Raw genomic sequence first — 16,251 nt, forward strand, 5'->3', positions numbered from 1 at the left:
TTCAAATACAGCTTTAACCAGTTGTTTTGTTCCCTTCCTTTTTGTTTCTCCATTGTGGAAAATAATGTTAAACTCCTTGTGAACTTCTTTTCACACATTATCCTTTCTCATTTTGCCTGTGCATGCATTACAAAACACAAATGCAAACTGGAAAAAACAGCAGTCTTATCACCTTGCTGCTGAAGGCATTTCAAAACATCACAGCTATTTTCCATGAGCTACATTTTGCAGTATAAGGACACTAATTAAACTACAATTCTTCCTGCTGCTACCATCGTGTACATCACCTCTCAAATGAGATAATGAAGGTATGAGAGTTAATGTGTTACTTAACTGGAGAAGCTGTAGGGACAAAAATCAAAAGTCATGCTAAAGCACATTGAATGATAGCAGTATCTCAGAGCCATTTGCAGGAAAAAATTAGAGTGATATAAACTAAAATGCACCTTGCTCTTAAGACTAAGAAAAAATAAATCACATATCTGGATTTCTGAGCAAATTTACTTTCTTATGGGCAGAAATGAGTGCATTCAGTAAAAAAGCATGTCACATCTTCTGTTTTCTGTTGCCTAACCCAGAAACTTACAGGCTTGATTGGTGAAAATGCTATTTTCTTAACAGATAGAATACTCTGTAACTATTGTAACATGAGAATTGTTGCCTCTTTCTTTCCCACATACCACCTTGCTCAGTTCTTTACCATATTCTTTCTGACTAGAACTAGTAATGTTAAAAGAGCTATTGTGTAATGAAGTAAATTCCATAATGTATTCTCCATAATAGTATATGGAGAAACAGGTAAGTGACAAGTAATGTCTAGAGCATTCTTAAAGACAAAAGTTTTTACTTGCTTCTCCATTTTCTGACAAAACTCTGGGATCATAAACCACTCACTGAGATGCTTCCACAGCTCTATAAAATTAGAGAATCATGGAATCATAGGATGGTTTTGAAGGAACCTTAAAGATCATCTTCTCCCAATTCTCCTGCATGGGCAAGAACATCCTCCCTAGGCCAGGTTACCCACAGCCTCATCCAACCTGGTCTTGAACACCTCTAGGGATCAGAAGTCCACAACCTTTCTGGAAACTTGTTCCAGTGCCTCACCACCCTTACAACAAGGAATTTCCTTCTAGTCCCCACCCTCCTTCAGCTTCAGCCTCAGCCTCATTTTCCCCTTGTCTTTTTACCATGTGTCCATGGGAAAAGTTCCTCTCCAGCCTTCTCGCAGTCCCCCTTTAGGTACTGGATGGTGCTATAAGGTCTCCCTGGAGCCTTCTCTTCTCCAGGCTGAACAATTCCAACTCTCACATTCTGTCTTCATAGCAGAGGTTCTCCAGCCCTATGATCAACTTAGTTGCCTCTGCTGGACCTGTTCCAACAGGTCCATGCCTTTGCTTTGCTGGGGACCTCAGAGCTGGATGCAAAACTCCAGGTGGAGTCTCACCACAGCAGTGAAGGGGCAGAATGTTCTCCCTTGCCCTGTTGCTCACACTGATTTGGATGCAGCCTGGGATACAAGTGGATTTCCAAGATGAGCACATACTGCTGAATTGTGTTGGGCTTGGGAAGAGACTTCATCTGTTATCATTCTGGACACTTTATGTCAATACGGAGTGTTTCTCTTAAAAGTATTTCTAACTTTTTGGTTAAAAATCTCACCTCAAAAATCTGAGATGACCAAATTTCTAGCACATATAAACAATATATTTAAGTTTCTGAAATTATGCATAAGAGCTGTAGTCCACCATGAAACTCTTCTCTTATCAAGCTGGGGACTGTCTCCTCCAACATATGACTGGCAAAACTTGGAAGCTTTTCAGGGGGTGCATTTACTTTCAATGGAAACTAGCCTGACATTCTTTGTTAATTCTCTCAAATTGAATTTATTTTCAGTTTTAGAGCAAGAGCTACTTGACATATCTGTGTTTGTTTGGGCTTATTTATTTGTCTGTGGGCGTTGCTAATGAATTTGAACACCCTAAATGCTTATTTAATTTACTGCTGTAATCAGGAATTCTTCCACTATAATTCCATGGTATTCCACTTGCATTAATTGAAGTCTTACCGGGGTGGAATGTAAGGGGCAGGAATCAAGTCAGTCTGACAGTGCCTGAAAAAAAGTGCTTTCCTACCCCATGACTTGGAGCACCCTTCATAGCTATTTGCCCTAGCCCTTAGGGTTTAATTATGTCCCTCATGCCTTTCCTAGCAGCAACAATCCTTACTTGCTGAAAGCAGTACAGGGGGAACTACCATATAAGGATGTTTTCAAAGTTTCAGGTTACTATTTGTATTCATTAAATTATTTCTTCCTCATCTTTTTCTTCATGTACAGTAGACCTCCACCAGGGAGAACTAGTTCTGGTTTTTTTTTAAGGCTTTGGTAATTCCTTACACAATTTATCATACAACAGAACAACTGCTTCTATATATTACTAGTAACCCATTTCCATGCAGTTTTTTTATCTGTTTGAGCAGATGCCAAAACATTCCCATGAGGATGTCTTTGTTTCAATTAATTTATCATATTAAAATGGAGGTTAAAAGGAAAAAAAAATTTCTAAAATTCATAGTGTGAAACTCAGTTCTTGGCATTTCTTTATTTAACCCATGTTACTGGAAAATAGTTTGGTATTTTAAAAATAAAAAAATGCTTTCACTATCCATTGATAACTTTCAGTGAATCTTTGAAGACAATTTTAAAGCTGGAGCAGTTGCAATATATTGCAACTTAATTTTAATACCTTTACATAGCAAGTGAAGCAGTTTTATGATTCTTTTACTGTCCTGTTTTATATCCTCTACTATACTTCAAGGTGTTTCTAATGTGTACTTTGCTCTCATTTTGAAATATTATTTTTGACTGTTCCCATTTTTCTTTCAGTGCCGTTCAGTTCCATAAGGGCCAATGCTACCACACTTGCACTGCAGTGGGACTGCTCCTTCAAAAAAGAACTATTTGGCATAATTATGATAAACTGTGCCTGACTGTTTAAACTTCATTATGTTCTAAGTGCTTATAGAGGTAATAGTTGCTTACTCACACACTTCTTTGAATTTGACTTGAGGCTATCTTATTATGTTATGACCTATCAGCCAGGAACCTTGACCTGTATGTTGGTTACATTTTTAATTGCTAACATATTTTGTTAATTGTTCACCTACAGAGAACAGCTACCTCAAATCTCCTCCTTAATGAGCTCATTACAATGCTGTATGCTTTGTAAATGGTGACCATTACTTGTGTGACAAATAAAGAAAGCTTTCTTGAGCTGGATTAAACCAAACTCAAACCAGTCCTTCCATATGAAGGACTTTTATGCCTTGATTAGAAAAATATGTCCAAGATTAAGTATAAATAATATTAATAGGCATGCTCATCTAGTGTATTTTAAGGCAGTATCAAGATCCAATACCAAAAGTGGCTTTTACTACCTCTTGAACAATATATGTATATTACATTTCTGAGTTTCTTCAGATATAAAATAACTCCAAGTTTTTTTCAATAAATCTCATTTTTTTTCCTAGATTGGGAAAAAACATAAGGTACTGATTAATAAAATAATTTCATGTTTGTCTAAGGATTATTGATAGAACAAATTCTTAAAATCAGTTAAGAGATTTTTGCCTGTTTTATATAAAAAATTCAAAATGGCAACATTGATACTCAACACTTGTTTTGTCGTAGCAAGGTCCACAGAACAGAATCCAAAGGACTATAAAATATGCTGTCAGTCCAGCGAGCAGGAAAGAAAGAACTGAGCACACTTTGCTGATAAAGATTAGAAAGGCAAATATAGATAATAATGATCAGCTTCAGTTCTGATGAGTCTGCCCAAACACTTCCTGGACAGACTAGAAATGCAGTTCCCTAATGCCTGGAATCCTTGCTTCAACCGAACCACTCTTAGAACACAATGGAAGATTTTTTTTTTCCTTTGATTTAAGCCTAAATTAATCTGCAAATAAGACAGGGTAAAATAGTTTCTGTGTGGATAAAGAAGAGATGAGATAAAAGTATGAAACTATAAGAGGATTATTTTTCAGTCACAGGAAACTAGAGTTTAGTTTTTGGACTGGTATTATGCAGGGCTTTGGTTTTACTCTTTTTTGTTATTTACCACTGCACAGGGCTGGGCCTTCCTACTGAAGGTTTCTGATGACACATTTCTGCAGGCATTATCAGCATTCATGTAGATTTGGCTATTGTACAAGGAAAAACATATAATCCTGAGTACTAGGAGAAGAGATGTAATACAGTAATACCAAGGGCAGTTTCACTCACAGGAATTGACATGAGAATGGGAAGGGGAAGAGAGGTACATCTGAACAAAGTGAATACAGGGTGACTGTGAGTCACCAGTGTGATGAAGAATCCAGCATGTAGCTGAACTATAGACTGTGATAGGAAATTATTAATGCTGTTGGACCCACTTCTACTATGACTCATGCAGAATGCAGTCTGTATTTCTGATGCTTCTGAATCCACAAAGGTGAACTGAGTGAAATAGAGCTGAAGACTGAAAAGAAATAGTTTACTTTAATAAACCAGAGACAAGCAACAAAAAGACGGTATATTTTTCTCTCTGCTTATACACTAGGAAATGAAAGAATTAATATTAGGGCAAACCAGCTGTCCCCTAAACTAAGACAACAGCCATTTAAGAAAATCAATATCACTCCCACAAAGGAAAATGGACATTAAACATCTATGAACAAGTTCAGGCCAGAAATCAGAATGAAGTCTCTAATTGTGATGAGGGCTAGTGGTGTACCTTCACATAGACTTAGCTGGAGCAATAATCCTCTGAAATGAAAATAATTAACTATGGTTGTGTGATTATGAAGGCCTGGATAAATAGCCAAATAGCCCTTCTAGTGCTTATAGTCCTTGATAAGAATTCCCAGTTATTCTAACACAGGCTACATAAGCAGCTGTAATTTGTTGAAAGGTGTGCCTGTGGCTATACAGGCAAGAAGTGCTGTCAGCTAAAGTAGGAAACTCAGGAAATGAAGTCATGAAAGACAAAGAGATCCAGTACAACTGAGGCCAATGAAGGATGCAAAACTGCTGCATCTGTGAAAATAATAAAAATTACAAGGAGAGAGCAGAAAGTATAAAGAAATCAAGTATAGCATGTGCAGGAGGTTTATTGGGGAACTAGTAAGTGGGCATGACTGCTGAGAAGTAAAGGGAGCCATAATGAAAGGTAAGAGAATTATAAACAAGTAAAACTTCATTAAACAGGAAATCATATCAAAAGCCCTCTCTTAGTAAAGAGTGAAGTAAGTAGAGATTAGATTTACCAGCAAAACTTCTGGAGAAATTTGAGATTAAAGTGGTAGATGTATAAATAAATTTTTCCAATAAACAGAAGACAACAGTAGTATTGAAGAGAACTACTTATAGAAACCCCCCACATGATTAAAAAGGGAAACACAGTCATTATTTATTGTTAAGCAATTGTATAAACCATTGCAATGGGGAAGTTTGCTAAGGATTTTGTGCTGTCCATTTTATAAGAAAAATTCACTGTTAGACTGGACTGGGTGATGTGCAGACTGGGACGGACATATACTGCCCTCAGTATCATGAGAGGACCACAGCACACACCACAGGAAACCAATTAAGATCAGTGATTATATGAGGCTCTTGGTAAATCAAGAGTGAGAAGTAATTATTAAACAGTGACTGCTCAGCTTCTTTTTAGATGTCAGGGCTCCTACTTACACATCTTAATGGGAAACAATCCTAATCTAATCTAATCTAATCTAATCTAATCTAATCTAATCTAATCTAATCTAATCTAATCTAATCTAATCTAATCTAATCTAATCTAATCTAATCTACATTAGTCTTTTAAAGGATTTCATAGATTGAAAAAACACAAACAGGGGAAAAATAATAGAAAATATACAATTGTCTTTGTTCCAGCATCTACACACAGTTCCTACACCATGAATGCTGCAGTCTCTTGCAGGGGTTTATATGTATAGGCCGTACATATTTCTACAGCTCTGCTGCTTCTTTCTTGGTATGGAAGATGCAGCTGGTTAATCTGAGCTGTAACCCTGCAACTGAAGTGTGGGGCTATGGAGGAAGAGAGTGCCCAGGGATCCATGCCTTTTTGGCATGGGAAAGCAAAATGATCCTTTTTTGAAAATGCATGCTCTGAATTATATTTTAGAGGGTTTGGACATATCTTAGGTAGACCAACATAATAGCAATGGATCAGGGCTTTCCAGAGTCTTTTGAACTACATTACTGACCACCTACAGCTGGTACAATTTAGGTCACAAACTGGTATTTGACTATACTTTGAGCTATTATACAGGCAAGATAAAGCAGATTTTTTTCCCAGGTATGCTATAGGAATGGTTTTTTTTTGTTTTTTTTTTTTTGTTTTTTTTTTTTTTGTATTAAATAATAACATGTATCTGCAGAGGGCACCACTGAAAAAATTGCAAAAAAGGTAGGACTAAGCAGTTTTTTAATTGAATTCCATTATAATGCTAAGGAGAACGTGGACAGGTAGATAAGGTAAGATACAAAAATTTCATGCTTGCCAGTCATCAGCTACTGGAAGATGTTTAGTAGAGAGAGTCCCCTTTGGGCAGAATATTCTTCTGTGTAATTTATTATGCCTTCTCTTTAGAAGTTTCTTTGTTGTGCTATTAAAAAAATCTGATTGTGTGCAGCCTTGGAGATACTGTTATTTGCATCTCTGAAAAGTAAAAAAGCACAGAAGAGCTCGCAGTGTTTTGCTCTCACTTTGGTCAATGGCAAGGGTTTCCACCAGCTACAGAGATTCAAGTCTTGGAGCTCCAATTAGAAGCACCCATGGCTTGATGAAGCATGATAACTTCAACTTTATAAGCAAAAATTAAAAAGTCAGAACTGGAAAAGAGACTGAAAAGGTAGTGTCAGTGCATATTTGAACCACTAGTGAAAATGCACATGGGAGACCTCACGCCTGCCACTAACCCTGATAGGAGGAGCTTAGAAATGTTTGTAGATTCGTATCTATGTTTTCACGGAAACTATGGAAATTATAAGGCTGATCATATTTTAATTTTCTAAATTATTTTATGAGTCTTTGGATTTTATCCAAAAATACATGGAAAAAAATCAGCAGAGAATTACCATCATTATTATAGGTCAATTCTTGATTTCTCTGGATGACACGTGGACTGTGCACGTGCAGTAGGTTTTGTGCTTGACTGGAACAGTAATACTAGCTGCAAAAATAATATCACTGTTTTCAGAGACTTGATTTTACACTATCACAGTTAATGGAAATTTAGTGATTAATTTGAAATAGTGTTGAAATGACTGCATAAATCCTGAAATTTAGAAGTATTTTAAATAGGTAGTTTAAGATTTTTGATTTTACAGTGCTGTATTTTCAAAATATTGTAAATCTATCTTGAATTGTTAGTTTCATCTGGAAATCCTGCAAAAAATCTAGATCTAAGGTATTAAAATATTTCCTTTGATAAGGAAAAACCAGTATTGATTAAAAATAGGTTTTGTTAGAGATAATTTAAAAAAAAAGAAAGCCCTACTTCAGAAATTTTTTTTAGTTGTCTACAAATATTACAACTTGAAAATTAATTGTAAAATATCTCTATTTTATTATTTTTAAATTCTTTTTTCTTTCTTTGAACCAGTCTTTCTGTCTTCATTTCTATGAGTGACAAAAAGGTTATTCTGTTGAATCACATCTTCCAAAGCAGTCACAGATGGCCTTAGAAAGCAAGAGATAATTCACTGAATGCTGTAAATTCCACCAAAGGATTTAATCTAAGTTACTGTATTTATAAAAGGCCATAAATCCCAACTTACTTCTTAAAGTATGTTTAATTCTTTGAGTCAAAAGAAAGTGGTTCCAGCCACCACATCATAGATTGCTAATTTGTTTTGTCTTTCTCATCAGATAGCTTAAATACCACAGTCCCTTTTCCTGGATCTCAAAGGAAACATCTGAAAAAAATCACAGGATGTTTATACTGTGCAACTGTTTCTTAATTCTGTAGAAAGCTTTTAATTTGGTGATGCTCAGCTTGAATTTAACACAGTTTAGCCAGCAGCCAGTCCAACCTGCTCTCAAACCAGGTTGATGGCTCTGATGATTGTTTCCATGTTTAGCATGTAATGGAAGAGAGGCATATGTTTAACTTTTTCTTTAATATTGTATCTAGACTTGGGTAGAAGAATTCCAAATGCTAAATGTTAAAATGTTGAATGTTAAAATTTATAGATCACAAAATTGCCCTGTGCACAGTTATTTCTTTTATGCTGTGAATTGTCTATAGGTGTTCTTCCTTTACCCTTCCCCTCTCCTCATTAAAATGTATTAATGTACTTTTCCTTATTAACAGCAGTGAAAGTAGACAATTTAATTTCTGGGTCCATCACAGAGTAATTTATCTGAGCAGCATGCTATCCTCCTTCCTCATAGCTGAAATTTCTTTCACATCAGAATCAAACTGAACTCCTCATCCATTGAGAGTTTACAAACCTTGCTGGATTGCATTTTGCTCCTCAGTCAGGTGAAACACCTCGTCATGCTAAACATTTAGGTGTAATTAAAGCTTCCAGTTCGACTTTGTCATGGGGATACAATTCATTTTGTGGGATAGTGTTTGGATCTCTTTTAGACAAGTAAAGGCAAACTTTATGAAATGGAAGTGTTATCATTATGTGAGCTAGTAATACTCCCAGAATATATTGGAGACATTGCTTCAGAATAATGAATTACAAAAATAAACATTAAGGGGTGAATTTGGAATTAAACTATCTCTATCAAATTCCACAAATGTAATAACTACTCATAATGTACGATCTTGATCAAATAAGTTTTATACACATAGCCAGAAAAAAAGAAATCTCTGTAGGTGCAAATATGAGTTCAAACATTAATCTAAGTTCCAATTGCATCTCAGTCCAAAGCTATTTTACTGAATTTCGTCAGTTGTGGTATTTTCCTTTTACACATTTCTGTGCTTGTAGACATATTTCTGTTAATCATATAGCATACTATCTACCTGAAGAGTTAGCCAGGAAGTTCTCTTAAAGCAAATACAGTCAGGTTTTCAGATTGTGCTTGGGTTGGGCCAAATACAAAAATTAAGAGGTTTTCCAAAAGAAGCTCCATTCATGCAATAACTTTCCTGTCCATGGCCTGCATCCTTAAACTAACAGAGTAGAAGAATTTATTGCTGATAATATTAAAATCTGGTACAGATAACCAGTGGGTTGGAGTTAAAGAGGACAGAGATAGACAGATAAGACAGAGCTGATTCACTGGGAAAATGTGACTTTTAGGAGGAGACAATGTTATAACGAAAATCAGATTGACTTCCCAGCATTCAAAGCTGGTTTTGGTTGCAAAGGGGGGAATTCTACAGAATATGAAATTTTAGCTGGGCATTGTTTTTTTTTTTCTAAATACCTGGTTTTGAAATGTCTTCACAGGTTCATTTAAAATTTTTAACTTTAACTTCTTGTTGTCATGCCTTATCTGCTAATGTAAGAGTAGGAAAAACAGACTTTGGTTAGTAAGACTAGCTCAGCAACATTCATTTTCAGGGATAAGGAGATAATCCCCTTTTCTGTGATAAATTAGTTGATAATTCACTGGCTGGAAATTCAAGGAATCAAGAATGACTAGTAGGAAAGACTTTTGAGAAGCTAAATGCCACAATTTGTACACATGGAGTAGTAGCTAGTTTATTTTTCTTCATTTAATTTCCTCTCTCTTCTTCTTTTTTTAATGCAAGCCCAAGGGATTTTATAACAAAGAGAGGAAACTAACAGAAAAAACAGAGTGTTTGTTTCTGTGAAGTGTTATTAATTTCTTGATTACATGACACTGATGACATAGAAAGCTGGCATGGTATAGTCAGCTTCACTGAATTCAGTTCGCTTTCATGTCCGATTGCTTTTGTATTAATCCTACTTTTTAGCTGTGTTCTAAAATGTTTTCAAGTCTTTTCTGCAAACAGTCAGGAACTTCTACAGTCACGCTCGTTATTAGCATAGGGAGGCTGTGGTCACTTTTCCTTTCATGTTTTCTGTTCTGATGAGACCATGAAGGTTCTATAGCTTAAGGAACCGCATTATTGTGGGGCTGCTGTAATGATGGATGGTGCCTGTGCAGATGCAGCCAAGGCAAAAGCCGACAGTTCAGGAGTGGGGACCTTAAAACACTCTAAAAGGTAACTAGTAAATGTTTGACAAGGACAAATACTTGGATGGGAAGAAAAACAATAGTCTTTCAGTAAAGTAACCTGGTCTAAGATCTCTGCATGGTCACAGGATTCTTCCACTGTGACTTAAGAGTCTGGAATAATGATGTGCTCTTTCTTGTCCAAGCTAGTTCTGAGCTAAATTGCGTTAGCATTGTAACAGCTTCAACACAGATGATGTTCAAAACCAGGAGAAGCTTGGTGGTTTTTATGGAAATTTTCTTCCTGAACTGTAACTCACATTTTCAACACAAAGCTATATAAGTAAAACCACATTTAATGGGTCAGTTTCACAAAGTACCAGGGTTCAGGCCATCTGGGACCTATCATTACTTAAGATAAACTGAAGGACAAGCTTACAGAAATCCCAAGAATGTCAATTAAACCACCTGTCCTTACTTACTATCAAACACTTCAGCCTCTATTTCCTATTTTATGTTCCATCCCTCTTTGTAGACTTGACTTCTCTCTGTTCTTCTCTCTGCTTTTTTATTTTCTTTTATCTGACCCCTAACAAATGCACTATAAATATATGTTGCCATATGTATTTGCAGTCCTAGTTATGTTTCTGTCATCTTGAACAGTCTGTTTTCTCTGTTTGGTTGTGCCATCTCTCTGTCTCTTTAGATTTCCTCATGGCACTCAGTAATTTTCCCTCCTTTTAATTACTGGCTAGTTTAACAGTTTGACCACACCATATCATTACATGTTTTACTGTGATAGATACCATATACTGTTTGTCTTGATTAACAGATTTTACAGACTATTGTAACATACAAATTTTATGACACCTTTAAAAAAGAAAGCAGCCTGTTGCATAACCATTTTCCACAAATACGTATTTGAAGGAACTGCCAAAGTCACCATTCCTTCAGAAAGGCTCTGAGTTATGAGAAATCCATATTAGGGACATCTTGAAGAAAAGGATCAAAAGGGATCTCCCATTCTTCATTCTGCAGGCTACATTATCAGAATATTCTTTATAAATTTAAATAAGTAAATATGAAATTTGAAGGAGTTGCCTTGAAACTAGTTCCTCTTTCAGCATCCCTATCACATCATCCAATGAGCCTGTTAATAAACTGATAATTTTTTAAGACAATCATTAGAAGGCTGGATGTGTATTTTACATATAGTAATAAACCATAATGTAATACATTTCCAGGACTTTCCCACTGCTTTTCAGCCTTGCATTTACTGCTTTGCACAGAACATCAGCTTTCCCTAAACAGATCTTGTTGTAAGAGAAGATAATCCAATGAAGGATATAAATGTCATGGAATATTGGCTTCATATAAGTTAAAATAAGCTGGATAAAATCTGAAGATCAGCTGGTTTTTTTTATTCTATGTCTGTATCCCAAGCATTCCATGCACACTTTTGGGTCTAATCGCAATGAAAGCAAAATGCTTGTGTGGAATCAAAATTGCCACCTAGCAACAGTTGTTGCTCAAATTATTTCTCCATTTAATTTCTGACTCACTGTTTTCATATTTCCTTGCAGTTTTCCACTTGTCCCACAAAGTCACTCGGGTGGTTCCAGAAAGTGCTCTGCTGATTGTCCTTGGTCTTTTCCTCGGTGGCATTGTATGGGCAGCAGATCACATTGCCTCCTTCTCCCTGACACCAACTGTATTTTTCTTCTATTTGCTGCCCCCCATTGTTTTGGACGCTGGATATTTTATGCCAAATAGATTGTTCTTCGGAAATCTTGGCTCCATCCTTTTGTATGCTGTCATTGGGACAGTCTGGAATGCTGCCACAACTGGTTTATCTCTCTATGGTGTCTATCTGACAGGAATAATGGGTAAGTTTGATCTGCGAAGACACAATTATGAATGTCACTATATATACTGTTAGATGGGTGATAAGTTACAATTTAACAACTCTTTCCAGAAGAAAAATTCAATTTTAATGGGAGCAGTTTGTAATATCTTTATCAAATTTAAGAATGACCTGAAAAATCTTCCCTAAGGAAAGTATAAAAGCTACTTGAATCCGTGTCTCTTCTATTCTCCTGTTCTAAATGTGTGCATACACTCTCAGGATAAAGCTCAGGATTCTTTCTGCTAATGGACATCTGGAGAAAAAAACACACTAAAGGGCTTGTTTCTTTCTGCTGTAATAAAAACTTTAAAAAGTTACTCTGAAATGGAAGTGTCTTCCTGAAGTTAGCTTTAGTATTACATATTATATTTAGTGTTATTTCATAATAAATGTTATTACTATATTTAATGTTATGAATGCAATTAAGTGTCATTTATAATAAGTGTTATCCAATATTATGTGGCTACTGAGTGGGTATATATGCATGACCCATCCACATATCACTTTTGCATTTTCTGAGTCTGGAAATTGTAACTGGAGATCTAGAAGTTTTACAGAATGAAGTAGCAGATGTCTTACAAAAAAAAAAAAAACCAACAAAAAACTGAGACATTTTAAAGGGAGCAGTCCAAAGAGGCTTGAAAGGGTGGCTGACATACAATTTCCTAGACTAGAAATCGAAAAAGTAAGGGTTTCCTATTGATTGTGCTGTTCCCAGAGAAACTGTGGGTGTCCCATCCCTGGCAGTGTTCAAGGCTGGGCTGGACAGGGCTCTGAGCAACCTGGCCTAGTGGAAGGTGTCCCAGGTGGTGGAACTGGAGGGTGTAAAAAGTCCCTTCCAGCACGAAGCATTCTATGATTCTAAGACACACTTTGTCTTAGTTACACTGCAATGTAAGGACACAGGGCTGTTGGGAGAGGCACAGAACAACAGTACTTGATCTCTACAGACTTCCATGTAAGACTCATGTGATTGCAGATGTTTGTAATATAGACAGCCATGATAGATACATTTTAGATATTTACCTTGTTATAGCTCCTATTTTAGAAGCAACAATATTTTCTTTAGAATATACAAAGGTGACAGCTCAGATGCAAAAATCTTTGACTTTTTAGGTAGATAAGAGGTTTATTTTGCTTTAAGCAAAATATTTCATCCACAATACCGCATTTATAATTAAAATCAGGTTTTCAGGAAGAAAATATATGACAGGAATATTGCTACTGCAGACTGGAAAAGGATTTATTCATTTAAATATCCAAGATGCTAGGAACAATTTAAAAAATATGACAAAAATGCTTTCTTAAAATCCTGTTCTGGGAAATGTAATATATGATAATTACTTAAAAAATATGTTGCTATAAGTCATTAAAGGGAAAGGATTGATTTTCTTACAACATGTGAAATGGAAAAGTTGACTGTTTTCCAAAAGAATTTCATTTTAGATGAAAAATTCATCTAAATTATTCTTCTCCTTCCCATCTGTAAACAACTCTTAACTAACTGCAAAATCTGGATTTGATGATTACATGTTCTGCTTCATCAGTATGCAAATCTTTTAGTGACAGTGTATGCTAGAACTCTGAGTTTACAGCTACACGGGAGAATGAGCCCCTACCACAGGTCACAGCCAAAGCTCTACAAGAGAAATATAGGGATGTTAATAAAGGTGAACAATAAACTGACATGTCTAGTGAACCTTAATGTTTAGAAAGAGCATTATTGGTGTACTATGGGGACCTGTCTTTGCCATGAAGACCTACTAGAGTTCTAATTTCAGCTATGAAAAAGGCCAGACAAGGCTGTCCCTGATTCAAACTATGTCATTCTCCAGCAAAGCTGAGTAGGAGTCTAAAATATCTACATGACACAGACTTAACTAATCCACTAAATCTATTGTGTTGACCTCCAAGAGGTCAGCAAGATCTAACCACGACACTTTGTGAAAAACCTTGCTGTTGTTACTTGCTGAAGATAGGAGAATGCTGAGTTACTAAACTTTTAGAAGAGTTCATAGTACCTTCTGGTTGAAATTCTACGGCATATTTTTGTTTCTATCCCACTTGTTCTGAGATTTAAGTCAATAATACTAAAAGTAGTATCATTAAAATGTAGAAATGTAAATCCACTACAGACTAAGATGAACTAAAACCAACTGACTTCTAGCTTTGCCATTCAATGGGCCTGTAGTACTGTCCATCAATACTGGAGTGCATAATCCAAACTGGATTGCATGGATTTCCAACATAAATAAACATAAAACCATCTCTTCATTGGCATTCAATACCCTTGCAGATATTACAATTTGCAGAAGGAAGATGGAGAAGGTGATAAAGAAATCCTTCTTAAGAACTGAAATAAAAAGATTACCACATTAAAACTGTTAACCATCAGTCATATCAGTCTACTTCTACAGAATAGGAAGAATTATGTAATACTAGATCTTCCAGGCTGATTGCAGTGAACTGCTCACCGTCTGCTGGAGAACTAACACTTTCAGTATTGTGATGGTGACTAATGCTTGGAACAGTTCTTCCTGTACAATCTAGGTCATAGCTGCAAATGCTGAGTGTGCCTAAAAGTCTTAAATTGGGCCCAGTGAGCTTATCTTGGTCATGTGTCATCGATGAGCTGGAGGAATCCATGGTCGTGTACGAATTGAAAATAACTGCTGTTGTTACTCTAAATGAAAGTCTGATTTAGAAACTCTAGGCCTCTTGACAGTGCTTTGTAGAAACTATAGATGTGTCCTAATCTCCCCATAAATATTTGCTTACTAGATTTGCAAGTCTTCAAAGAATGTACCAATGATTATAATTGGTAACACATAAAAAAGATAAGCAATCTCAGTGAGCCAATTTATTTTCAAACCTTACGTTCTATTATACCCTGGTATTTGATGGTAATTGTCATTGGGCTTGTTCCTTCCTTAGCCTGCCTGAGAAGGACAGCCTTTGGTGGAACCATTGCTCAGATTTAGGTTCAAGGCTGTTCTCAGAATTTTTAGCACAGACTTAAGGTCACTGCCTCAATTCCACTTGCACATTAAAACTGCTCAGTCCTTGTTCACAGCCCAATTATGTCCAAGTGTGAACAAGACTATTTATCTTCTTGAAAAAATAAGGGAGTTATACATCTGTGCAAGCTATGAATTTCAAGGCCATTCCAAGATCCCTACAAACTGTATGAAACCTTGTAGATATTCTGACTAGCAGATAGCAGCTAAGAGAATCTATACATCTGCGGCTCCCCCAGAGTATTGTGCATTGTCACATATAACAGGGTATTGTCTACTCATTTCTCTGACTAAAGTAAATCTTGAGTAAATAAGCCTATGCTATTTTGTACCAAAACTATTTAGGGTCTGGTTTATGTATCAATTACATGCTAAGCACAAACCATTTTTAATTTGAAAAATTACCTTTCAGAGTTCTTTCTAGAGGGATGGCCATGTTGTTCTGGAGGTGCCTTACAGGCACTACTGGTCTTGTGGCTACACCTACTGACTGTGATTGTCTGACTCATGCTTCAAAACCACTTCATTAGATGAATTTCATATTTACTTGTAGAAATCATGCCTGATATTTTTGGGCATGGGTCTCTGCATTGTGTTTTAATGAATGAATTCTCAACCTGTTCTTTCTTTGCTCTTCTTCATATAATTTTTGGCACCATCACTTCTTATAGAACCTTGCTTCCTCTTCCATCCATTAATGAACACAAAGGGAATGTTACTGTTCGGAAATCTTTTCCCCAGAAAAAATGACTGGGTTACCACTCTTGATTTCATGAAGAGGGTAGATTTTGCAAGGTATTTAGGAAGCTGAATGATTTTTGTGGCTCTGCCTTTTCTGCTACTTTTAAAATGACAGTGAATTCTTGTCTTGTTCTGTTTGCAGAACTGAACAAAATAACCTTAATAACTAAGAGAAAGTTAAAAAAAATATACTGGGTTACACTGTCAACAGAGTTTTGTAGTTTCAAAACTTTTGAAATCATTGCCAAAATTCCTAAGGGGCTACAACACAAACATGTTGAGGTACATTTTGGTCCTTCATCTATTTTTATGGTCCATTTGCAGACAATTTAACAGCCTCATGAATTCTAATTTGGGAACAAGTGGCTTAACCACAACTATCAGTGGGTAAGGAGGCCACAGTTGGTGTTCA

At 36.1% G+C, this 16,251-nt stretch overlaps 1 protein-coding gene across 2 annotated transcripts in view; it reads left to right on the top strand.

The window, feature by feature from the left end:
• The window catches only part of SLC9A3 (solute carrier family 9 member A3), a 52,326-nt gene that overhangs the window by 12,872 nt on the left and 23,203 nt on the right, over positions 1-16,251 (top strand). For both annotated transcript variants that reach the window (XM_088054606.1, XM_005525226.2), the window contains exon 2: positions 11,759-12,061. In XM_088054606.1, coding sequence (XP_087910732.1) covers positions 11,759-12,061 — 303 coding nt within the window. The remainder of the gene's footprint in view (positions 1-11,758; positions 12,062-16,251) is intronic.

Source organism: Pseudopodoces humilis, chromosome 1 (assembly GCF_049639895.1).
Source record: "Pseudopodoces humilis isolate 2021_Gansu_Grassland_sample_001 chromosome 1, ASM4963989v1, whole genome shotgun sequence".
In the NCBI taxonomy this organism is placed as follows: Eukaryota; Metazoa; Chordata; class Aves; order Passeriformes; family Paridae; genus Pseudopodoces; species Pseudopodoces humilis.